This window comes from Macrosteles quadrilineatus, unplaced genomic scaffold (genome assembly GCF_028750875.1).
Source record: "Macrosteles quadrilineatus isolate MER2022 unplaced genomic scaffold, UCM_ALF_1.0 Scaffold_9__3_contigs__length_116548681, whole genome shotgun sequence".
In the NCBI taxonomy this organism is placed as follows: Eukaryota; Metazoa; Arthropoda; class Insecta; order Hemiptera; family Cicadellidae; genus Macrosteles; species Macrosteles quadrilineatus.
Genome location: NW_026542602.1, coordinates 59019843 through 59046012, shown reverse-complemented (window position 1 = coordinate 59046012; position 26170 = coordinate 59019843). Strand labels below are relative to the sequence as shown.

Sequence of the window (26170 nt, the reverse complement as noted above, 5' to 3'; positions counted from 1 at the left end):
TCAGCAATGTGTGTATTTTGTTGAGAGTGTGTTGAAATAAATTAGACGTTATGAAAAGTTGATGGAGTTGTAGTATTGTTTATCTTTGTACTTCCCCTGTACAATATGTAAAATATACTTGAACGACACTTATTAATTAATTTTTCTAAGCAACTGAACAGGTCACTTTGCACTTAATCGAGAAATAACAAAAAAATTGAAAGAATATATTTCTAAGTAGTATTGAAAATCGATTCAGATTAGTAACTGTTTTGCAAAAAATATCTGTATTAATGCTTATTTTGACATGTATTGTATGGTAGCTAATATTATGTTTATTATTTTATGTTCGCCTTACAAGAATAACCACTTTGCACTTTAATTAACAGCCAATTCAAATTCTCCAGCAATAAAAAAATATATTTAAAAAATTCTTATCACAGTAACATATTTCAAGAAAATGTTTATGTATCCATTAAAGTGCTACACTATGGTAAAACACCTTCGCAAATGTTAAACAGAAGAAACTTACAATTTTGGTTACAAAATATATTGGCCTTGTATACAAGTCAATCCAAAAACTGTTGACGAGTAACTGCCTCCTATTCCTTTATCCTCTCAAAGATGGATGGCAAACCTTTGGGTCACAAGATGGAACGAAAGGAAGTGAATATAAGGTGGAACACGGACAAAGACGTTATCGAAACATATAGGTCGGGATGTCACAAGGTTGGGGGGGGGGGGGGGGATGAGGGGGTTGTCAGCAACCTAAACGACGCCAATCGGGGAGGCAAATCGTTTTATTATAAAACTTAGAGAGACGGAGCCTCGAGATGGATTTGTCAGTGATTACTGGAGCATAAAGCCCCTAGGAGAAAAGGGAGAAATCCTCTATTTCTCTCTCTCCCCCTCAATGCCAAACCCTTGCCCAATAACCCCGGAGTGAAAAGAACTGGGAACGTCTATGAGAGCAATACGGAAAGGAAATGAAAAGAAAAGACACCCGAGGGATGGCGGGAAGGGAGGGTTTCCATGGCAACCGCAGGGGGTGGCAGTTATACACGGCTACAATCACGGCACAGAACTAATTCGATCAAATTATTGTATCGAGCATTTGATCTCGTTTTATTCGACATTATTGACATGGATTGTTTCGCTTTGACGCCGGATTCGATTTGGGGATTTCGGATGTTTTTTGTGAGCTAATCAGGGGTGGGAAATTACGAGAGCGTTGAGTTAAAATGGGATTAGTTAAACGGAACAAAGTGGGACAAACTATATTCATAGGAAGGTAACAACACAGAATCATATGGAAGCAACAATATACTAAACCATATTATATTTCACGGGTCCGTAACATTTCGTAAACATTGTCACCGCTTGCGTGTGTTGGCAAACCAGCATCGTGTGTTGGCAAACCAGCATACGTTATTTTATTGTTTACTAGCTGTAACCCGCGGGCTTTGCCCCGTTTAACTTCTTAATTTTCAAGATTATCTCGTTCGCATGGCTCAATCACGTCCTGGTTGAAGTTTGTTCGCTACGCTCACTCACCTTTAGGTTGGAGCTCGTTCGCTACGCTCACTCACCTTTAGGTTGGAGCTCGTTCGCTACGCTCACTCACCTTTAGGTTGGAGCTCGTTCGCTGCGCTCACTTGCCTTCAGGTTAGCTCGTTCGCTGCGCTAACTCGCCTCCAGGTTGAAGTTCGTTCGCTACGCTCACTCACCTTTTGGTTGCAAATTAGCTGTTGTCATAAATGTAAAAGAAATAATAGTGCTGCACCCTGTTGGTAATTTTTGTAACTTTAATGCTATTGAACATCACAGAACAGAACCAACTTGTTTAATTGAAACAGCTGTTAAGATTCAATAATTTCATTTCTCATAAGGTTAACACGGGAAACTCCAGAGCCACTGGGGCGGAGCCCGAAAGGATTTTTGAAATAAGAATATGCCTATATGTTAATCGGGAATGTGAGCTATCATCATGCCAAATTTCAGCCCAATCCGACCAGTATTTTTCGCGTTCACTTGTCACAAACATACATCCATACATCCATACATCCATACATCCAAACTTTCTCATTTATAATATTAGTAGGATTTTGTAAACTTCCCAAAAACTCAACGTACAAATTAAGATCTAAAAAACGCAACGTACTTTACCATCCATCATAAATAGAAGTAGCAACATCCAAATAATTTATTTTCCCTTAAATGTTTACACAAAAATGTTGTATCCGACCTTACACATCTTTAAAATAAATCCGAGAAACTTCTTCGCCCAAACCACATTTACACCAGCACCAGACATAACATAAAAACGTTACCGATACAAATCACGCGTTATGGGAGACCGGGGTGACAACAGGGGCAAAGTGTTTTCGAGTCAGCGAAATAAAAACGAGTGTCATATGGCGGTGCAATAATGCGGGGCAAAAACTGCTAGACCGTGTTGTGAGGGAGTGGCAGTGGAGGGGAGGTTGTTGATTATAGTTGATAAGTGGGACTGAGAGCTCTCCCGGCGAGAACCCTTCAGTCTAGTCATACAGTGCAGGTTCTCTTCATCCCTCCCTAACACGCCACCGACACCGGCCGGGTGTTATACGGGGGTTGAACTAAACCCTAACATATCGAGAGATGTGTGTAGGCCTACATCGGTCATCGACGGCTGTAGAGTGTCGTGGTGTCTTTCAAAATTAAGATTACAGTCGTGTATTTATTTGATTATAGAGTGTTTTTTTTATTAACGATTTATTTTTATTTGATATTTTGTGTGGAAGAATGTTATACTTTTTTTTAAGTAGTGGTCCTAACCCTTAATTAATTTTTGATATGCCAGAATTTGAACCCGTCTCTCCCGCAACGAAGTTTCACTCGATAACCACTATGCTAGCGAAAATCCTGGTATTAATTTTGACAGTGTCAATATTGTTTGGTTACAAAAGTATGACTGTGAACCTATGTTTATTACGTAGACACTCATGACTGATTGGAAATAACCTATAATTATTTAGCGAAATACTTGCCAAAAGGTTTTCTGGGTCCTAGAGATCAAGATTCTTGACGTATCGGGGTCTGGTTTTTACCTCGTCTTTGGGTGGAAAGAATCCTACAATATAATTTTAATGCGTTTATACGAATTAACCAATCATAGGCCTAATTGACATCAGTACCAAATTTTGACACATTACAATCAAAGCTATGTTAATTAATCAAAACTGAGGACCGAACAGTATCGATAGCAATCTGTGTCTCGATTTCCGAACCCTTGTCTCGATGATGGAGAGGAAGCAGGGGAAGTAGGGGATGATTCGTGACCAGAGATTGACTGTTGAGGTGATCATAACTCTGTCACTGTTGGCGGGAAGAGGGGGAGATTCGGAGGGAAACTATAACCGCCACAGGGGTTGTCTGTCCCCGGGGACAGGGGGAGAATAGGCTATTTCAGCTGGACAAAGTGTGGAACACCGCTCAGTTTGAGGGTCTTGTTCGCTGTCTACTCATGAAAATAATGATTTTAATGTGATTTAAATAAGTTTTAAAGTGATTAGAACACGTGTTGTAGGTAAGAAATGTAAAGTTCGATCACTGTCGGAGGAATTCAAGGTCTTCCACAAATGCTCGATACTCACTGGTTCTCTAAAGGTCACGTACGGGTCATCATCACCAAAAACCCACTAATCACCATCGTGTCTCTTCATGTCACGAATAAAGGGAATAAAGTGTTATCATTGACTATATATACCTACTGGTATTATTTCAATGGTCAATGGTATTATTTTTAGTAAGAGCCCAAACTTCTTTGGTACAACTCTTCGAAAGACTACCAACTGCCAAAGGACACAAAATCGCGAGTCAATAAGAAAATAAAACTGCCCGATAAATTTCCCGAATTATCGAATGACTTCAGCTGTCAAAAGGAAGTCCAGCTGTTTATGAAGTCCATATAGCTATACAGCTTTCCTTCCTAAATTATAATGGTTTAACTTAATTTACCAGAACTCGAATCTGCGAATGACGTCAACGATCAAAAGGCACAGAATCGCGAGACGATAAGAAAATAAAACTGCCCGATAAATTTTCTCCTTAAATTATCACGATTTATCTCAAGATAGCAGAACTCGTATCATCCAATGACGTCAACGATCAACACACACAGATTCACCAGATGTGAGTAACAGCCAAGTCCACTCTGGTCTACAGCCAAACTAAAGATACGGGACGGAAAGTCGACAAGAATGTTAACCGCTCCTCCTCCGCGTCGCTTGACGGGGACAGATTTATCGTACAAATTGAAGCCACGACCGGCTGCCGGCTGCCGGGTGGACCGGTCGCTGATGATATCTCCTCCATTAATTGCCGCTCGCCATGTCTGCCGTTTACACAAGTAATGGCGCCTCGCCCTAATTAATTCCACAAGTTGTGTTTGCGAGCTTCAATTCCCTTTTTTGCACCGACGTTGACGTACGGTCTTGTTGGCCAAGTGGAGTTTCGAGTGTTTTTTTGTCGAATGTAATTCCAATTCCGGTTCGAGTTGCATAAGGTTATCTGGCTTATTGGCCTGGGTGTTTTGATCGTTGTTTAGTACAGTTGCATTTGACAGACTTGTTAGGGAGAGTTTTTTCTTGGTGATTAGGCTTCAAGTCTTGAAATGAGTCTGACGACGTCAACATCGGTGGGCAAGTTTATTCGGCGACTTACTCTTAAATTCATCTAATTTTAAACAACAAACGTTGGGGGAAAACAAGAGAGTACTACTCTCGACTCTGTGCATTAACCTCCCTCAAGCTTTCTCAAAGTATCGTATGAGATTTACTCTACCATGACAGATAGAGAATACAGCAGATCATTATAAAATATTGATACAGCACTAAACCAACATAATTTACGTAAACCATCAAAATTAAAATACTGAACAAAAACCTATAAGAACCTTGGTATGAAATTGAATAGGGGAAATCCCCGTTTCTTCATCCTTGAATCGGTTGATTTCACTTCTCATCCACTGCAGCCGGATCGATTTGACAATTTTCCACTCAAGAATCATATATTTCTGATTCCCATACTGACCCTCTCAAGAGGAAACTTCGGCTCTTTTCGTCGGCAGCGAAGAGGAAACCCTCTTAAGTCTTGGCCAGTGAAGCGGCAAAATCAGACCCCGGTCACAAAGGTTTTCCACCAGCTTCACTTAACAGCTCGGTGGACACCTGACAGCCAATCAGGTGATGAGATCATGTCACGTGATCAAAGGCAGCCAATCAGATGACGCGGTGAGCAAACATCGCCGCCACATGAAACATTGGCTTTGCGATCTATAAAGTGCAAACTGCAGAACACATTGACACTGTGTATACTGTATAGACGCTTGTTCCCGTTGTACAACACTGATTAGAGTGGCTTCCGTCGAGTTGATACGTTGCTGCCATTCAACATGGATACTGATGTAGACAATACTTCTCTAGCGAAATATAAAAACAACGAATCATTTTTATAAAGTGCTAGTTCTGGTTTATGAAGGTTCGTGTATAAACGTCCAGCTTTATAGCCAAGTACGTTGGTTAGTCTCTGATAACGCTAATTATTTTATTTCTCACCAAAAAAGATCCACAAGTAATATTTATAAAACTGATAAGGAAACATTTTTTTTTAATCACCAACAATTACTAACATGAAACAAAAGAGAAAAAGTGACGCCTTGTTTTACAATACATATCGGTAAATAATCCAATTATTATATTTTGTTCGAATGAATACAGTAAGATATTTTAATTTTTCGCCCATATGAAAGCTATTTTGTAATTAGGCTTCAAATTTAAAATTCTGCCTCTACATTAAGTTGCTGATTTTACCTCCATACGTACAAAAACCACCCCAATTGTCTGGAATATTACCCCACTACAATCTGATTACGTATACTGCTGTATGTAGCCCAGTACATCAAACGGCGCATTAGCATTGTAGGCCAATATGCTTTGATTAGTTAATATCATCCCCATATATTGTTGTTGGCTTAGCAGCGCGACATATAATCTCGCCTTTGACTACTGATGTGGAACTTGCCATATGTCATGCCTAGGTCAATCTCACAATATGTCGCTGTAGATGGACGAAGGCGTGTTTTTACTTTCAGTAGAGTAGATAGATTAATTAGTGTAATTAGGTTTTACACACTTAAGTGTATGCTTGGACAATTCTGTACTCACACTTTAACATTTGTTTGGAAGTACAAATTAATTTTAGTTACTGAAGTAGACATTCCTTTTATATTTTTGTTTGAATGAAAAACATTTGGGTACAGTTTAGTTACTAGTTAGTACGTTTGATCCATATAGATGAACCCGGTCCATTTACATGCTATGTCTATTTCAGTATCCAATAGTCAATTATGCTATTTTATTGATGATTGATACGATAAAAGGTCATACAAGATTGTCACATGACATACAACCAATCGATTCGTCATCAGCGCCACGTTAAACACATGTTTATACACGTGATCATCAAGCATGTCCAAGCATGTCCGAGCATGTTCGAGCATGTTGGGCACGACGCGCCACGTTGTCGACAGCAATTCATCTGTTGAAATACCGCGTGGGTTGATGATGCCGATGAACGGAGATACAGTATGTATGGAAATGTGTATTCGCGTTGGTGCAATGTAAAAAAAATCTTATAGGCCTACTAACTTTTATGAAAATACACGCTTTGTTCAATATGTTGGTTTGGGTCAGTTTTCCATGTTCACGGTTTTAAAGAAATGTATTCCCTTTTCGAAAAAAATTAAACACACGAATCTAACATACTCTAAAACCTGACCAAAGCTGCATTTCAAGTGTGTTGGATGATAAATAAATAAATAAATAAATAAAAAGGCCTTTATTTACAAGCGAGTTTCATATACATGATTTTCAAACTTACTCAAGTCAAACTAAAACTAAACTAACCTAATATATACAGAAATTTAATATACAAAAAACTACAAAGAAAAAAACATTTACAATTTACATTTGTTTTTATGCATTGCGGCCCTGAATGAGCCATACGATTTGGAGCTCTTTATGTCCTGAGGGAGGCCATTATACAACTGCGGGCCAAAATAAGAAAATGACTTTCTTCCAACCTCAAGCCTCACTTTAGGAAAGTGAAGCCTGCGGTCGGAACGAGTACCACGCAGGCAGATCTCCCCCCTGTACTAAAGCCTCTCGCTGAGGTACTGAGGCTCTCCCAGCGTGAGCACTTTGTGGACCAGGCAGCAGGTCAGCCTCCTGCATATTTCATCCATTGGGATGAGCTTTGCAGCATCTCGGAAGGAAGACACGTGGTCAAAGCGGTTAAGGCCAAAAATGAACCTTACTGCAGAATTTGAATTCTTTGAACTCTTGCCATATCCTCCTTAGAGATGCTGTTTCCATATGCAGGAAAGCAATATGTAAAGGCTGGGAGGACCAAGGACCGCATGAGTTGCATTTTGGCATATTCTGGCAGTAGAGTTTTAAATCTGCTAAGACCTCTCAGTCTACCCACTGCACGTTGAACTGCAGATGTGACATGGTCAGAAAAAGAGAGGTCTTTGTCAAGTACAACACCAAGTGTGTTGACAGTGTCGCAAACAGACAATCTCATGCCATCAAGGGTGATTTCTATAGCAGATTTACTCAATTCCTGCATCATAATGTTTGGTCCAGTATGCATGACTACACACTTGTCAACATTCAATCCAAGGCCATTCATGACAGACCATTGAAAAATGCTGTGCAAATCAGCATTGATGAGCCGGATTGCTTCTGATGTCTTGTCTGGCTTGTATGACAAGTGTAGTTGGCAGTCATCAGCATACAAGTGTGCCGTACAATATTCTACACTTCTGGAAAAGTCGTGTACAAATTGAACAGCACAGGTCCTAAACAACTACCTTGAGGAACACCACGCAATTTGCAAAGCGGATCTGATGTCTCACTCCCAATTTTGGTAACCTGCAGTCGGGACTCCAAATAGGACCGAAACCAACATACAACTTTTTCACTACAGCCATAGCACTTCATTTTGGCCAATAACAATTGATTTGGGGGGGGGGGGGTTGTAAATGGCTTTAGATTGAATTATTTTTATTAATTTTGTTTGGTATCGCAAAAAAAGATCAATCTCGATTGTTGTTTGTCATGACAATCAGAAATAGTAAATAATAATTAATTAATCTATGGACTCTTCGCATACAGATTTTTTAAGACTAACCCGCTTCTTATGTCCATTCTTTTTCACCCATCTTTACTCTTATTTTACTATCTAAAAACGTATAATTATTATGAAACAATATAAAATAAAAATATAAAAAACAAATGCCAACCTTAACACCTACAGCTACTGGTGTTATAAGAGCAATGTTAAATCACACCACAAATGTAACACACCTCTCGTAAAATTAAAAATATCACAAACCCCGCGCGATCCAGCGCACACTAATTAGTACAATATAGCCCCGACACGACACCTATGTTAGCTGGGGGGGGGGGGTGTTGCAACAAAGGTACACGAGGGGGGGGGGTTTGTTCATCAACACTATCACAGCAGGTAAACACGGATCAAAGCTCCGTAATGGGCTTACAGGGACAGCTTTGGCCAGAACAGCTGATTGATTACATGTCCAATGGTAGATTTGGAGGGAATATTAAACATGTGTTTTATAATAATGGAAACAATTCATTTGGGCTTTAATTAACCTGCTGGGTTTACGATGGTGAAATGTATTGTTATGCTTGACACATTGTTTCAATTAAAAAGTTTAAAATTATTGTATGTAGATTTTTTTGTTATTGTTATTTTGTGTAAAAATATTGAAACACTTTTTTAGACCAGTCCTAACATTGAGAAGAGTCTTTTTTATAAGTTTTATAAGTTTATATAAATTTATAACTGGATGCAATTCTATGCAAGATGATAAAATGCAGTTATTAGTATCTCAGGAAAAAGCCTTTATGGCTCCATTATTTTGATATATTCTTTAATTTTCCTTGTTATTATTATTAAATCCACAAGCATCGTTATAGGCCTACCGTAGTTAGGATTCCATCGTAAGCCCAATTTGCTAAACTTAAATTGATCGAGTATAATCAGTTACCATTATAAAATACAGTTCTAGATTGTCATTAATTAAATTTATAAATATTAAAATTTCTAAAAAATGTGCTGTAGCATCAGTTAAGTGTAATATTACATTGCAGTCCACTCTTAAAATGGTTTTTGCTTATATAAGTTTTGATCCCACAAAGTGTCTGTAAAAAGAATTATAAAGCTTTTCAATGAAATATAAAAGTCAAGAGATTCAGAATGGATAGAGTTGCTTTGACGTTCTTTGTGTAATCTGATCAAATTAATGCAACAGAAGTGAACATGTGTACTACAAAAGCTGTGATAGTGTGTGTGTGTCTCCAAGCTAAACATACCATTGCAGTTTGTATCTTTGTATTATATGATTATACATATTTTTCTCTTGTTTTATATTTTTTTCTTTTTTTACAGGAATCAACTCTGCTGAAGAAAGACATGTGAGTAAAACATCTTTTTTTTTTAATTTTATGTCAATACGTGAGTAATTCACGAATTCGGTTTGTTTTTTGAGTTCAATATTGTTTTTGATATGGACATATGTGATATGGAAGATGTTTTCGTAAATAAATTAATATGGATCTGATTGAGAGAATTTAAAATTCTGAGAGATATTCTTTGATTCATAGACAGCGATTTGAGTATAATTCTAAAAATTATTGCTGTAATGTGTCAAAACTAATCTAATCAACCAAATTTTGCAAACAGATAAGTATATCTTGAAGATAAAAAAGAAGTACTCTCTCGTAAAATCCAATAACATTTCGGACAATGTGTTTGTTAGCAACAAATCGCTCGCGGAATATTCGAGTTTTCGCGTGTGGGAGGCAGAGGCAGACGTATTGAATACCTTATAAAGGCAGATACTCGCCTGCCGCATATCAAATAAATGCGGAATTCGTAAGCGACGGCGGAATATTAACAAGGTGGGGAGAATTCGCCAGCTTCTGGAGCATTCCTTGGAGGAATTCAGCAGCGGAACGGTCCGAGGTCCGAACTCGCAGTTTGGGAGCGGATACCACAACGCGAACGTAGAGTTATTCAGAGGCAGACTCCGACTATACATTATTTGCTAAATATAAACGCGTAAATACCGAATATTTCAAACGTGTAATAGACTTCTCGGTTTATCTAAGTAGTTGGCTCAAAAACATTTTTTAACATTATTTATTTTAAACTTGCATATTATGAAGCCTTTAGTTAGATAGACATTTAAACACAAGTGTATTAGAAATATGAATTTTCTTCTTGAAAAGTAATCCATTACGAAAGGTATACAGTAGTAGTAGTTAGCGTTACTTGCTGGTTTTGTTGGTAAAACATGACGTCCAAAATTATTTCGGGGAAACCAAAAGATACTCTTTCCAATCTCCCCAATAAAAATCAGTCTGGTAAAAATAACTAAGCAATTTATTTTTCATCCTTTTCAATAACGGATTTCCAATTAACGAACGCTTTTCAATCGCGGCATATAAAAACTGCAACGTCCGACCAATCAATCAATTCGATAGAAAAACCGATAAAAGATAAATGATCGGGTACATTGGGAGTTTCGTCATTCGAAAACAAAATATAACAAAAACGCGACGATCCGCTGTATTTGTCGAATTGATCGAACCGTCAGAAATAAACATTTACTGGATAAAATATGACAAAAGGGTTGCGGAGATGGAATAAAATATCTGTCGGGTTATCGGCAAAGAGTTGAAACAAAACTGAGCTTTTACAACATATCTGGCCGCTACTGGCGTGTTTGCGGCAATTGCGGGGAAATGCTTCGAAATTATCTCTGTGGTTTAAAAAACAATTCTTTTTCCTTAGTTGGATACAAAAAATATCGTTTGCTTTGTGCTAAGTACTCTAACTGGTTGGTTTGCTTTAAAGTCTGTAAACAAAACTGTTAAATAACTCTCATAAATACTAATAATTAAATTCTACAGTTTTAGCGCTTCTACAGTTCGATTACTTGATTACTTGATTAGCATTTATGTACACTTAATGAAATAAAATTATTGTCATTTCTTTCGTTGGACATTTAAAATCATATTTTGCCTAACTGCAAACTAACCCAGCGATTATGACCCAGTAATTTTTTATCTGTAAACACAATGCTCTCAATCGCTACCTAAATTGTACAATTTCGGTGTCGATATAACAATTTACGCAACAGTAATTTCCCCTATTAAAAATTAAGCTCAAGTATACGACATAAAACATAAAGACATAAAATGCACATACGAGCTGACTATTGTCCATAAAACTGTGCTTTACCACAACAAATCTAATCTTTATTACAGCCTGGTCCAAAGCACTGCCACTGTTATTTACAGTTATTGCACTTGCCCCCCCCTCCCCCCCCACTACTACAAGTGCCAGAACCCTCTTTTCTCCCTACTAACGCCCCGCATTAAACGCTCCCCTCATTTCACAGATTAATAACCGCTCCGAGATAAGCACCCTTAGATATGACGCACCCCTCGGCCACTTCCGGTGTTGCCAGAGCCTCCGACCTCACTTCCGGCTGTTATCACGACAACGGCGTGGTAAATGGCCAATTTAGTGCTCTTAGAAGTAGGGAGTATTTGTTCATTTTGGCTTCAACATATTTTTTTTTGCAAAAACAAAAAAAATAGGTTGGTGGTTGTCAACCTGTCCACATTGGCCTCGGGTTTGAGTCTGGAACCCATTAAGCAAAGCGAGACAGTGTTGAAGGAACTTTTCTAACTTTACTCAAAAAATATTAGTGATTACATCGGGTCCCGGAACTACGACATAGCTTTCTGCGATTAGTCCATCATGCTAGACGTGGCGCTAGTCGCCACAGCCATATACACCTGGACCTGGAAACGCGCCACCGATTTATCAATTTGTAGGTATTTTGTAGGTCAATTACTGGCATTATATATACAATTAGGAAATACACTACTTTTGTGGCTAAACAAAACAACGATACGGATTTTTTTTAGCTACAAACCCGCAGACGCAGACAGTGAGTTCACATATACAATGTTCGATCGGTTTGAGTTTACCTATTCTTTTTATCCCCAATAGAGGGAGGCAGTCGCTTCTCTCAGATACAGCGGTCAATCAGTATTCCACGGGTTTGTTCGAGTCGGCCTGGCATTTATTTTACCCCCCCCCCTCCCCACGGAAAGTACAGAACTGGTGCTGAATGCCAAGCAACCCCGTCCCTCACCCCTTCAACATATTGCCCCCAGGTTAATCCCATCCCTTGCCAGCTTTTATTCGGTCGGAACAAAAACAACTCGACGATTCTGTCTTTATGGTTTATGTGTCTCAGTTTGTTCGTTGCTTTCTGGTTTTTTATCATGGAGATTCGTCGTTCATACAATGTGTACATGTGGAATATGATTTGCAGCTGGGTTTGAGAAAATAATCACGTGAGAGGTGCAACATGTATTGCGAGGGAGTAACTGTTAGAATAGTCAGAGTGGAAATTGAAGTGACGAAAATATCAAATCCGATTATTTCTGTTTGCCTCAGTTGGTTTTATTCATTTTCACACCGCGTGTGCTTTAAATCCCGATCGGTTACTTCAATATATCAAAAAATCTAACCTATTATGTAGTAACATTGTATTAACATTGCTATTAGTAAAATACTTATTTATGTATGAGATGAAAAAAGTACTCCGACATTCTTGGAAGTATTTGTACTCGCCTTCAAAGGTTTATTTGGTTATCTTTTCAAGTATTTACACCGACCACCATGAGGCCAATCAGAAACCTCAAAAATAATTTTCATCGATATCTCTTTGCAAACAGCATTGGTACCAGGCTTGTTACGTTAAAGGGGAAAACTAAACCCACTTTGGTGGAAAACGAATTACAACTTAATATAAAACGTCCACTACAAATATTCAAACACCCTGCGGGGATTTAAATCACCCAAATAAAAATATTCCAACCAGAAACAAGTTGTTAAACAAAAACATCGATGCACAACATATTGTTTGAATGTAACAAACAAGTGTATAAAACATTCGTGTAGCCGCAGCGGAGGAGCGGTATGATTGCGAGGGGAGCTCTAACAGGGTTTTGCTTTTTAATGCCCTTTGTTAACCGACTCTCGGGTTATTTTATTTCCCATTGTAATAACGCCGTTGTATCCGGCGCTGTTTCAATGTTTATTCGACAATTTGATCAACTCGGCCTTGTTTCGTTTTATTTTCGCAATCATCTTTTATGCATTTAATGAAACGCGCCAGTTATGGACGTGAATTGCGCGCATAACGAACTCACTACTCGTCATGAAGTCTGGGTTTGTTTGGAGTGACTATTGCTTGTTGGTGATTCACGTAAAACACTGATGATGTCAGATTTATCTCACTTCAGATGAGAAAGTAGTGTTCACAAACAGACAATACTGCAGCTTACGAATTTACATAGAACTGTTATGTGTTCTAAGCACTGATATCAGTCACTATTGATATTAATGTAGACTTCCCTCCAATATAGACTAGCCGTAGCTGATATTTTATTCAGACATTTCATGGTTGAATGAACTATACCGGTGTTACACATTTCTGGATTTCCTAGCTTGTTTTCTTTGAGAGCTCATTTGACCTAAAAATATATTTTTTTTATAGTCGTTGTATTTATTAATCTGGCTTGGTTGAACTGATGTCTATACTATATGATAAAATCAATAATTGACATAAACACATTCTGTCGTAGGTCAAATTGTTTGCATCTATCTGTAGTTAACGCTGCTGGTCTAGTTATTGCTACACCTAGAACCACTGACCACTGTTTCATGCTCTACTCGTTATTGTTTTGTATATTTATTTTATAAGTACAGTACCATCGTAATCCAGCTTTAGTTACTAAAACAACTAAATATTTAACCAAACCGTAGCTAAATGTCAAATACAGTAAAAATACAAGTTTTTTAAATGTCCACCGCATAAAATATAAGTACAGCTTCAAGCATTACAAACCAAATGAAATGCAACCTCCCCCGACGGTATACAACACACACAGAGCCCCTGCTAAGTAGGGTTACACCGCAAGTGGAGTGAGAATGTGTCCGTTCAAGCGTAGGCAATATTGTCCTGGGGGGGATATATGGGGGGGGGGGGTCAAAAGATCGGACACAAGCCGAGACGAGGGTAACCCCGGGGCATTATGTTTCCCCTCCGGACCAAAAAAACACCCCTGCCCCAGATTATCAGCTTCGATTTTCAAAATTCACTGATGTGTATTGTTTTCATACAGCCTCTGGTTAGGCTGCTTGGTCCAGTGAAGGGGGAGGGTTGTCAATGGACAGAATATAAGGGATGGCAACCTTGTATGATTATAGGGTGACATCCAATTGTGTTGTTATGAAAAGTTAAGCTCTTCTTACGGTAATATTGTAGGCCTACTGTACTCTTACCTTTTGTTCAAATTAAGTAAATTTGTCTCCATCAAGTTATTGCTAAGATATAACTTTACTAGATCTTTCAAAATATTACAAGCAAAATCAAATAAAGATACCTTTAGTAGTGAATTCGAAGATCAAATTCAATTACATTTATTTCCCCTCTTATCAAGCTTTGTTTGAGATCTGCACTCGAACCCGGCGGAATCAATAATAAGCCACCTTTCAACGGCAGACCGTTTTTACAGGATTTTTTCACAAAATTTTTCACCCTCTTTGAAAAGATCAGAGCCTTTATGATTTCGAGGGCGAAAGTGGGAAATGGAAATGGTTAAGGATGAAGGGAACCCCAGTGTTTCATTAGGGGTTGTACAGGGTATGATAGGGATATGAGTCAGTTGTGTTGTTGTGTGAATGGTAACATGACAATTCGCCACCGCAGTTTTAGTGGATTTTCCGTGTAAAATCTTTTAAACAAGCCAGAAACACACACTTAGTTATAGTTGTCGTTAAATGTAGGCCTACCTATATTTGTTAAATTTGAAATATATTATCACATAATTTTATTAAATGGTGTTATATTTGTAAACACAAACCAAATAATTTAATCACTGTACAAAGCCAAGTAAATGTTAATTTTATGTTTAATTATCATTATACCTTAAACCCCAAGGTCTACCAATAATGAAGTAGACTTTAGATCATCCCTTGTTAGTTTTGCATTGTATATTGTTCAAATTAATATACAAGTCATGGTCAATAAGAGTCTATTTTAAAGTGAGAAATTATATTGAAGAAATATTTTTTCACTTAAGCACAAATTTAACCACGCATATACAACATAACACTTACACACTTGCAATCACAACGGTTATAATAAATCCCCACTTAACCTGAGGTAAATAGCATGTGCTGTGACGGTAAATTAATTCCGACAAACGGGTTGACGCCTTCAAACACACGCGCGTGACATTCCGTGCATGCGAACTTTACGTCACGACCGTCACGCCACTGGCCGCTGACCAAGTAACCAACTCCTTGATTAAATATAGTTTTAAGATGTGTTTCTGAGCTGGGTATGAACCGGACAACTTTCTAGTCAGGTAGAGAGAGTGACATTCAGAAATAGTTACGAACAGAAACAAAATTGAGTACGTTTCTAAACTAACCTAACCAAAGTAACGTACCCTAACACCACATCAGGCACTGATGGTTAAAAAAAATACATGATATGAAAAAAGTTGAATACAAATCTAATTAGGAAATGGAAATTCGCTTAAAGGTTTTCTGCAACGGGGGTTTTTACCTTATATTAGTTATCTTTACGAATCTATTTCAAGCTAATACAACTAATAGCACGCCTTTGCTTATCTTCTGGAATGCCAATCGAAAACTAAAGTGTACTTAGTAAAATTTGACCCTATATTGCTGTCCTAGTAAATAAAACATGATACAGTAATGCACGGAGGTGAAACAATTCACATCTTTCAGATTTTACTGTAGGGTAAGTCTATTTGGCGTTCCCTATGAACTTTTTACACCCTATACAGTAAAGGTTAAACCAAGTTATTACACATTATTGCTACTATTTTTTTTTTTTTTTTTTTTTTTTGACTAATCAAACTCCAACCCTATTTCACCCACATGTGACACACTAGTCGTCGTGTTATATCAACCCCACTTTGCGTGTTGTGGTCAAGTTACGCTACACGACCAAAGTTACGGTTTGTGATTGTTGGGGGGGCTTGGGGGGGGGGGGGGGTTCCCCCCTATAACGGGGGGGGTGGTTATTGTCGGGACAACATGTGTTTTTATAACCCGCATTCATTTGATCACCGTCCCAGTTTGTCGGACGTGGCTTTATTATTTTCATCCCCTAGCGTTTTGCAGTGCGCGATGGTTACCGACCGTTATGTCAATGTTCGTTGGTATTTTGTTTTAACACATACGTTTGAGTATACTATATATTTGGATGGTGTTGTATGCGAGGAAAGATGTTTAAACCAATGTTATTGTTTACTTTTTATAGAGTTTAGTCAAATTTTTTATTGTTTTAATTAATCTACAAAACCCCATATTTTTTATGTTTCATGAACTTTCTAAATTTTAATATTTTTTTGTAGACTAAAACTATTTAGATTAAAATTAGGTGGATGGATTATCAGTTTAATGATACAATTGTTTATCAGGTAGTTAATTAAGTAATTTAATTCTTATGTGGCTCTACTTTAACCGAAAACCGCTTAAAAGTTGTATTATTAATTCTGAAGTTATAACTACTTGTTATCAAGTTTTTATATAACATTAACGAATTGAAAAGATTTCATTTTTTATAAGTCAGCCTTGAAATATCAATGACTATTTTGAAACCGCAAGCTCACACATAAACTCTATAGCGTTTTATAATTTGACGTGTCGCACAATCACTGTCCCGACGTAAAGAAGGAATAACAGTCGTGAAAAAGTCGAAGAGCGGCATAACTCGTAATCAGTCAGTCGTAAATAGTAATCTAAAGACAGGGACGTTAATGCCGCGATAAATCTGCCAAACAGCTGTTAGCGTACACTCATCAGCTGTTCAACAATGACGTTCTAGTTATTAAATTTAGATCCTCACTGCTTTCGTTTGTGTCTTTGTTGTTGAGCTGGAATTGAGGTGTGGTGGTTTTATCTGTTAGGAGGAGACTCGAAATGCGTTCTGAATAGTGTTGGGTTTTGTGGTAGTGGGTTGTAAGCTACTTAAAATATAATTTAGGTCGTTTCCGTTAACACAGCTAAAGTACAAATGAAAAATGTCTAAATTAAAATCTTTAATGTCTAAAGATTGACATTTACGTTCGAAATTAGTTGGCAATTTTCGTTAATAGCCTATTTAGCCAAGTCTATAGTAATTTTATTTTAGTTTTAAATCAATATCTGTTGAAATCACAGAGATTACCCAGATAAAAGTAAAATAAATACTGTGATGCATTTCGTAGTTTCAAATTGCACTCTCGATACCAACACAATTTGTGTGGATACGATTGATAATAGTGTATTAAAAATTCAACATATTAAATTCTGACTAGCAATTGAGTGACCAGACCAATTATCCAGAAATGTTATTCAGCTCGCGAAATAAATGAAAAGTTTCCCCCCGAATGGAAATCGCGGAAGGAAATTTAAGCGAAATAAAACCCGGTCTTCGCCGAGCGTGCTTTTACATTTTATTAAACGGAATAAATTTTCTCTTCGGGATATGTAAATTAGCAATAAAAGTGTCCAAGTTTTTACGAACCCCCCTCCCCCTCCTCCTCGGCCAAAGCGACTGATTAGCAATGTAAATACTGTATCGCCGGTGGCAGATGCGTGTTGTCGCCGCCAGGGGCGCTAGTAGCTGCGGCCGGATTAGTGCTCCAGAACCCTATTTTATTACCTCCTGATCTGTCTTGTTGATTTTTCTCCCCGCGCCATATGTGTGGGGCTGTCTCCCCACTTTTATGTGTTTGAATAATTGGGTTCATCGAATTGAAAAGCACCCTCGCTCCCTCTGTGGGGGAGCGCCCCTCTTAATAAAAGCGTCACATTTAAACCCTCCCGAAATCTGTTTAAATTTGTGCATCATTTTCCAATCCCCCTGCACGTCAATGCTGGGTTTCACAACTGTTATTAAATCGTTCGCCCGACAAATCACTTCCCGCAGTTTTGTCGCCGACGGGTACAGTGGGGTGTTTTGGGCTGTTTTAACGAGGAAACTCCACCAAAACTTGAGAGTTTTTTACGAGTTCCATTCACTCATTCCGCTTCACTACCAAAAGGGCGAGTTGACTTTGCCAGTTGATTATTGAATTTAGAGTGCATATCCAACATTTATTTTAAATTTACTCTCTAAAAAAGCAATTTAAACTATTTAAGGATTTGACGAGTTCCCCTGTGAGAAATATTTTTTCGTAAAGTTCATGGTAAGGTCAATAGATCCATATCCTGATCTTATCTACTAAACGAGAAGGAAAATTTCCTTGACTACTGAAATGTTAAGTTTTAGTATCCCGAGAAGTCAATAACTTGTTAAAAGGCTGTTTTCATAATATATATAAAGATTTTAAAATTTGTATACGGTAAGGAACAATTTTTATATTTGAGAATGCCAACCCATAATCATGAGACAGAATCTATTTATTCACTTTTGCAAGTATTGTGCTTCTCGCCCTGCTTTCTGCCAGGGAAGTTAGTCCTATTACCACAACATTTTTTTATTACTTTGATCAACAACTCTAGCTAATGTCTGAATCCATAACTCCCAATATAAATAACGCATCGTGTCCTCACATTTCATGAGACGGTATAAAACCCGACAGTATCTCATGAAACGCTCCCTTCTGTCGGGAAATGTTTCAATATTGCTCTTGACGCGAGCATTAGAGCTCATAAAACCCCATCATCGCTAAACGAGTATGATACTGACATGTCGTAGGGGAGAAATTCATACGTTCAATGATATTCATACTTGGGATATTTTACTAATATTACACTTAAGATTGTGTATTTCGTTTAGAAGTGCAGTATTATTCATCATGTGTATTATAGAGACATCTGCAGTTTAAATAGGTGTGTTTAGTTTTCATTTAAATAAGTATACATTTTTGACGTGCTGTATATTATTTTTATCAAATACATCATGTATCACAGTAACATAAAGTTTCTTTATAGAACAAAAATACTAAGCTTTTGATTTTGTTACTTTTAAAACTTAACATTTGGTAGTAAATTCAACAAAAAATAACTTACATGACTATTTTTACCTTATTAAGTAAAAAAAGGCGTAATACTACCACAGAATAAGAATAGACTATTTTTTGTCACATTACGAAGAAATAACGTGGCTAATTTCAACCCTCAGGAAATAATGTAAATCATGAATAAACCTAACAGAAATTTTTTTTGCTAAACGAAGTAATATATGAACCGTAAATTGTTTTAGCTAAATAGTTATTACTATAAAGTTTACATTTAGAAATAATTTAATTTTGTTTCGTATTTTCGTTTCGATGTTCACTGGTGTTTCACGAATATAAAATACAATCGAACAGTCCGCTATACAGTGTACAGATGTCGTCAGAAAGAGTAGTACACCGCCGATATTTTCCGAACAGCAGTGGGGCGGTAGTTACGGCGGGATCGATGTTTATTTTGGCGGGAAGCGGCGGGGGAGTGTTATGTAGCCGGTTGACGAGCTGTTACAATATACACACGTCGCTCCGGAAATTAACCCTAAAAAGCAGCAGCCCTGAAGAGTAATTAACAATAAGCGTTGGAGGGGGAGGATGGTCGTTGGGAAGGGGGGGGGGGGGGGGGTTGCGGCGTCGCTCGCCAAAACGCATCGATTTTTGCGCCGCTGCGGTTCACCAACAACTTTATACACTATTAATCTTAGTGCCGCCACAGGCCGCGTGGAGCGCTGATGTTTGTGGGACTATCGCATCTCTTCTCTAATGGATCTAATTTTCTTTTTGGAAAATTGTGTTTTCCTTCTAGATATTCTTTTAAATGCCAGAAAAGTGTCAACCATACGATGATTTTATACGATAAGTGTTTCATAGTACGATTTTAACCAGTTTACTGAAATTTAAATTCAATATTGAGTTGAACTTTTTACCTCTCCTTTATTTTTCTAACCATTATATTGTGGTGGTTAATATATGTAACTATGTTTTCTTACTCTACATAAGTTTGAAATTGGTTGTAATTTCATTATCTTTAACTAAATCTGGAGGTCCTCGGTTCGATTTTTCCCCATTCTTTAAAAGCTACTGACATAATATTAACAATACCTGACAAACAACAAGCCAACCTCAAATAACAATCATGTGTTCAAATAACATCTGGTGTTGATAATTATTATGTAAACAATTTAAAAAAAAACTTAATTTTGTCCTCTTACAAACACTCCAGATTTTCCACTTAGTTTAAACCAACCCTGATTATTCCAACATCTGTTTGTGTGTGGGGATGTTTGGCCGTGAGGTTGGCAACAATTATCCCCCATTATGTCGGTGGTTGGCCAGCCTGCGCCATGTTATGTGTTTTGAAACGTTAATTGCCTTGCGGCGAGTTCCCCGCATAATTGTGCAATCCTAAAATAGCTTTCTTCTTTTTTCACCGGTCAGGTTTTCACTCATTTGCAGCTAATTTCCCGGAATCTTTTTTTTAGTTTAAGCTGTTTGCGAAACACTCCCGGGTTTCAATTAATCGTGTTCATGAATAATGTAAATTCACCGGGTTTTACCATGTTTGTGGAATTAAGCTATAATGCTACATAGTGAACATTCTTCACGTCCAGTTTCATGTTTTTTGATGCAGCAATTATTGTTTATATTCCTAAACAGAACAATTTTTTATATGTATAAAAGTAGTTACTGCAACAGGAACTATTTTCCTGAAAAATCTGAGGACAACGCTAAATGGTTCTATTGCATATGAACAACTGCCACGGTTTTTATAAACGACACGTATTACTCCGCACAAAAAATAACATTTTTCAAATATCTTAGTTAAGGCAACATGTTATAATGTATTATTGTAGTAAAACACCTTCTTCGGCGATGCAATAACGTATAATCAATCGGTTCGCCAAAATTAACGGATGAATTTTCAAGTCAGAAAAATGTACAGCAATCTACATTTGTATCTTCGACTACAGCTGGTTTCTTTTGGCTCTAAAGATTAAACAACTGCATTAGATCCGCAATGCATGTACAGTATTGAAAACGTCAGTTTTCGCTGTAAAATACCTATAACGAAAAATCTTGTTTCTTTTAACAATTTGAATTCCAAATGCGATTGTCTGCAAACCAGTAGAGTTTGAAATGTTTGCTCCATTTCTCCGTTGATATCCCCATTCCCATTCTGCAGTCTGAGCCGACATACAGATACAGTTCTGTCTTGTGCTGAATACATGAATGCTGATTCAACGCTTTGTGCTCAGCAGATGCTAAATACAGATATTGTTACTGTAGGCGTACACAGACATCTGAACCGGAGTGTTATACAATGTGTGGTCCAGTTGGTGCGAAATACCTTTGACTAGGGACGCACTGTGAAGTACTATGTTCTACCTATCTGCTTAAGTTGTACTCTATGTTATGATTCTATTTTATTATGCAAATCCAATTCAAAACAAATAAATATACATTGTTTGTTACTCTTGTAAAATGATCAAATCTGGGATTTGTTTTACTTAGCAGATCTATGAATGGATTTTCCCAATAGATTAACAAGTCTGGAAAACTGGTTCTGATTGGATATACTAGTACTCGCCTCAGATAAGGAGGTTTTATCCTAAAATTTCAGTAGTGTTTTGATGGTTCGAAAGTGTCTATTTACTGATACATTTAGACCTAACTGATTTTTTATCAAGTTATAAAAAATCCACCATTCGTTTTCAAGAAATTCTACCAATTGTTTTTCTATAATGCGTAAACACATACTCCAGCCAGAGTTGTACAAAGACTGTGAGCACAATACGAGCTGCACAGACTTGATTTATGTTTCCACACCTCAGCAACTCGTAGGTTCTACAGAGGCAGTTAAACAGTGTCTGGATTGCGGAGACGCGTAAAAGACACTTTGCATTGTTTGTTGCCAACTTTACGACTCTAAATTTTACGAACCGATTTCCGACAATTGGCACGCCTGGCAAACAGTTCCGAGTCGTTGGCTGGGGAAACGAGGGTGAAAAATTGCCACTCTTGGATCCACAGACATAACGCGATCTTGGACGAGGGGAGTTTCAAATTCACAATGCGTTACACTTGGTTTCGTTTTAGACAAAAAAATCGAGAACCTTGATACAGTTTTTACTACCATGATAAAAAAGTAACTTTAAAGTAACTATAAATTATCGTGAGCGTATGGAGACACATAAGCTTGCATAAGAGTAGAGAGCGAGTTGGTCTAGTAGTAGATCGCGGGACTTGGTCTCCAAGGTCCCAGGTTCAAATCCCACCCATCACTAACTATTTTTTATTTTTTTAGTTGTATTATCACTAACTAATTTTTTTCTAAGTGGTAAGTGATAATGACGCAACCTCTAGGCCTAGCCTGAAACAATGTGATCACCTAACCCAGGCCGGAGACTAGCGTCCTAGGGGTTATCATCGGTTTCAATCATAGGTTCAGAGGAAGCTTGCGGGTTCCAAACCTCCTAAAGACGGAATTTATGCCTTTTCATTTCATAATCCTCACTGTTGTTTCTGAACAAAATGAAAAAAAACCGATCACTTAACTTGAATTAAAATTGGTTGGTAAAAAAAAACATCCTCAAAGTAAAAAAAAACTAACGCCATGTAATGAGTAAATTGTACAATTCTAAAATAATAACACATTAACAAACCTACACATTTGAAAACAAGTGAACTTAAAATTTAATACAACATTCAAACACAAATGCTATTCATAATCCATAACCGCTGGTCCGTGTAAGGTTAGGCACACAAATAAGGAAAGGTTGTAATTTTCCGAACATTAACTCGACATTAACGACAAAAAGGCGAAATCAGGCAACGTCACGTGATTGCGAACAACGTCGTAATCAGGGCGATTACCGCTGTAGCTTAAATATGCGCGGGAAACAGCCGGGGCGCACGGAAACCGCGGGAAATACAATAAAGTAGGGGATGTTTAGGGTGTCGTGCCGCCTACCACTCACGCTATGCTACAACGCTACAACACACATTAGGGTCATGATGGTGGAGAGGGGAGGGGATGTGCTTTTGTATTGCAATGTTTTGATGAACGATTAAAGTGTGTCTGAGGGTGTTATGGTAATTAATTAACTAGAATTTGATGTGAAATCGGAGATAATATAGTAGCGTTATACAATAAAACGTTAGAAAGATAGGCATTTTTTGTCGTAGGACTCTAGGCTCTATTTTTTTATAACCCGGGATAGTTTTTTGCATTATTTCAGATTATATCTAGGGGTTGCGGCATTATCACTTGGATAAAATCTATTGATGATTTGGTGGGATTTGAACTCAGGACCTCAGATACCGAAGTCTCGCGCTCTACCAGTATCCCAGCTCGCTCCTCCAGATAGTACGGATAAGGCATTTTCAACTGAACGTTTTGCTATCATTCGTTTTTTTTAATACTGCATTACTCTTTGTAAAACGTAATACAACAAATTTCAGCAACTTGTTGTTGACTTGTCTAACCAAAAACAATAGTTTAACTATTAAACTCTTCTTTTAGAAAATAAAGCAACATTTCCCTACTTACTTTTACATTTAATTAATTGAGAATGATGCATTATTTAAATGAATTATACAGCGTAGAAGGGATTTTCACTAACAGTGGACTCCGAACCATATGTCTTCGATACCATCGTCTTAGCTTACAGTATTAGTGATTGGCGGTAATCGAACCCAAGACACCAGGACGCAAGTCACACACTCCAACCACTAAACTATCCACCCTTCTTTACATTTAGTATTTCAACCAAATGCGATCTTTTAACATAAAGTTTCGCAGGAAATCATCTCTCCCCCTCTTAATCAACCACAGCCAAGATAAAACCCGAAAACTCCCCGTATACAAAGACTCTTTACAAACCCTCAAAAGAAACCAGAGTCCCGGCCCGAGCCGGATGAAAAGGACTGTTTACCGCAAATCAGGACAAAAGGACGCTTTCAAAAAGGCGTCATTAAGAAAATACCGGCGTAAAGTAGACGCTGGGGGGAAGGAAAGTGTGGGAGAGAGACATGAGGGGGGAGAAGCGGGGGTGAGAGAGAGCACGGCGGTTCGGTTGTGGTGGAGGTGTGATACTAGAGAACTCTGGCGTCAACTACATCAACTACCCTTGTCTAACACGCCAGGGGGGAGGGAACCACCCCCTCCCCACACGGGATTTCCCCCCTCCTTGTAATTACTCTAATTATCCCAATTAACACACCACTGCCGCACCCTACCGGCAATCTACCAAACTAGATTTATATTAATTAAAGGTGTTTTGCTCTCCTCGCCTGCATCTTTATTATCTTCTCTTGCGCGATTACCGGTATCGTTTCAAGCCTTGTATTTATTGCCGCGGTTCTGTTGTGGTTTATATTTGGAATCGGGTTTGTAATTAGCTTCATTATTTAGTATTAAGGTGAAATAGCGCTCAATTGAGAATTTTTACCTATTAAACCTACTTGTATTTTGCTTGTAAATTTTATTATTCCTAGGACATTTTCTATTATTATTGCTATTTCATATTTGGCGTATGATGATAATTTGAACAATTTTTCACAAAAAAGATTAACAAAATCTTTTTCCTCTTAGACAAATTGTTTCTTGTGGAATATTTCTGTTTGGACATTTTTGAATTCGACCCTCCTGAATATTGAGCTGAGTTTTTTTGGTTCTTTAAAAATTGATCCTTGGCATCACTTTGGAATTGTCTATTTCAACAAAGCTAATTTTAACGAATTTGGCTAAAAGCGTCATAATATTTTTTTTATTTTAGAACTTTAGTTTTCTATACAGCCTCAATTAGTAAGGAATATGGGAAAATCAAATTTTCTCCGTTAATTATTTTCACATAACGTCCTATACTTTTCAAGCTACTCTTCAATATATTGTCAGTTCAGTCACTCACAGTTAACCCACGTCCCAAAGCTAATCCACAAAACTGATTGACCTTTTCCAAGTCCACAACGATAAAATATTCACCGATTGCCGCGAAATGTGTGAAACGCGCGGGAAAAAGTAGGCGAAGCTGGTCGCCAAGTGTTCGCAGCCGAGTGGGGATTTGAAGTGGGTGATTCTAACCCGAGTGGCGAGGCCGAGGGGGGAGCTCATCAGATCCGAGCTGTGTTTGTACGGATCGATGTACAGTAACGTCTTGGGGCTTGTATTGGGGTTGAGGTTACACACACACACACTCACACACGCACACATACGCGCGTCAACGGCTCAACCTAATCGCCCATGCCTCCCTACAGATTTATAGCTCAATTTCTTCATTGTCTGCGACATAAGCTCCCCTTTGAATTATATCCTCTGTTTTTATCCTCCGTTATTTTCCATTTCATTATATCCGGATTACTGGGCCCGTTATGAATTTATTTCTTCTGTTTGCGCGCACGAGAAACGGGCAAATTGCTTTTCGAGACAGATTTGTGTTCAAGATGGGTACTTGAGGTTTATTTGGAGAAACTGCGTTACTTGGTTAGACAAAATGTAAACTGTTGCAATATTAGTTTTTGTTTATTTTGGTCATCGCGTAATCGTTAATTTACAAACTTACAAACTAGCTGGGTAGTTGTAGTGATTAGTGCCTTTTACAAGCAGAACACCATCTATTCGTGAGCTAAGATTGATGACAACTATTGGACAAATTGGTATAACGTTTAATTTACAACACTTGAACTATAGGAGTTTAGAACATAAATGATAGGAACGTATCACCACTGTACTCTATAGCAGTCTCTATGTTAGGCGATGTCAATGATAGGTATGCCTTATTTAATTCTTTTTGTCTATGGCCTAATGCACTACAAACAGACTAGTCTATCAACCTACAACACCTCTCATTTGCTGCAGCTGCTACGTTGTCAGTTCACTTACACAAATATATACCTACCTCATTAATGGTTGCAACATATGAACATATGTTGGTTTAATCCTGTTAAAAATTAGTGTATGATTATGGTCTATATTTTGGTATTACGCGTGTTGTTAT

At 37.8% G+C, this 26170-nt stretch overlaps 1 protein-coding gene across 4 annotated transcripts in view; it reads left to right on the top strand.

Annotated features, from left to right (window-relative positions):
- The window catches only part of LOC129002560 (transducin-like enhancer protein 4), a 125171-nt gene that overhangs the window by 76711 nt on the left and 22290 nt on the right, over positions 1 to 26170 (top strand). For all 4 annotated transcript variants that reach the window (XM_054430451.1, XM_054430450.1, XM_054430453.1 and 1 more), the window contains one exon: positions 9499 to 9524. In XM_054430451.1, the coding sequence (XP_054286426.1) occupies positions 9499 to 9524 (26 nt within the window). The remainder of the gene's footprint in view (positions 1 to 9498; positions 9525 to 26170) is intronic.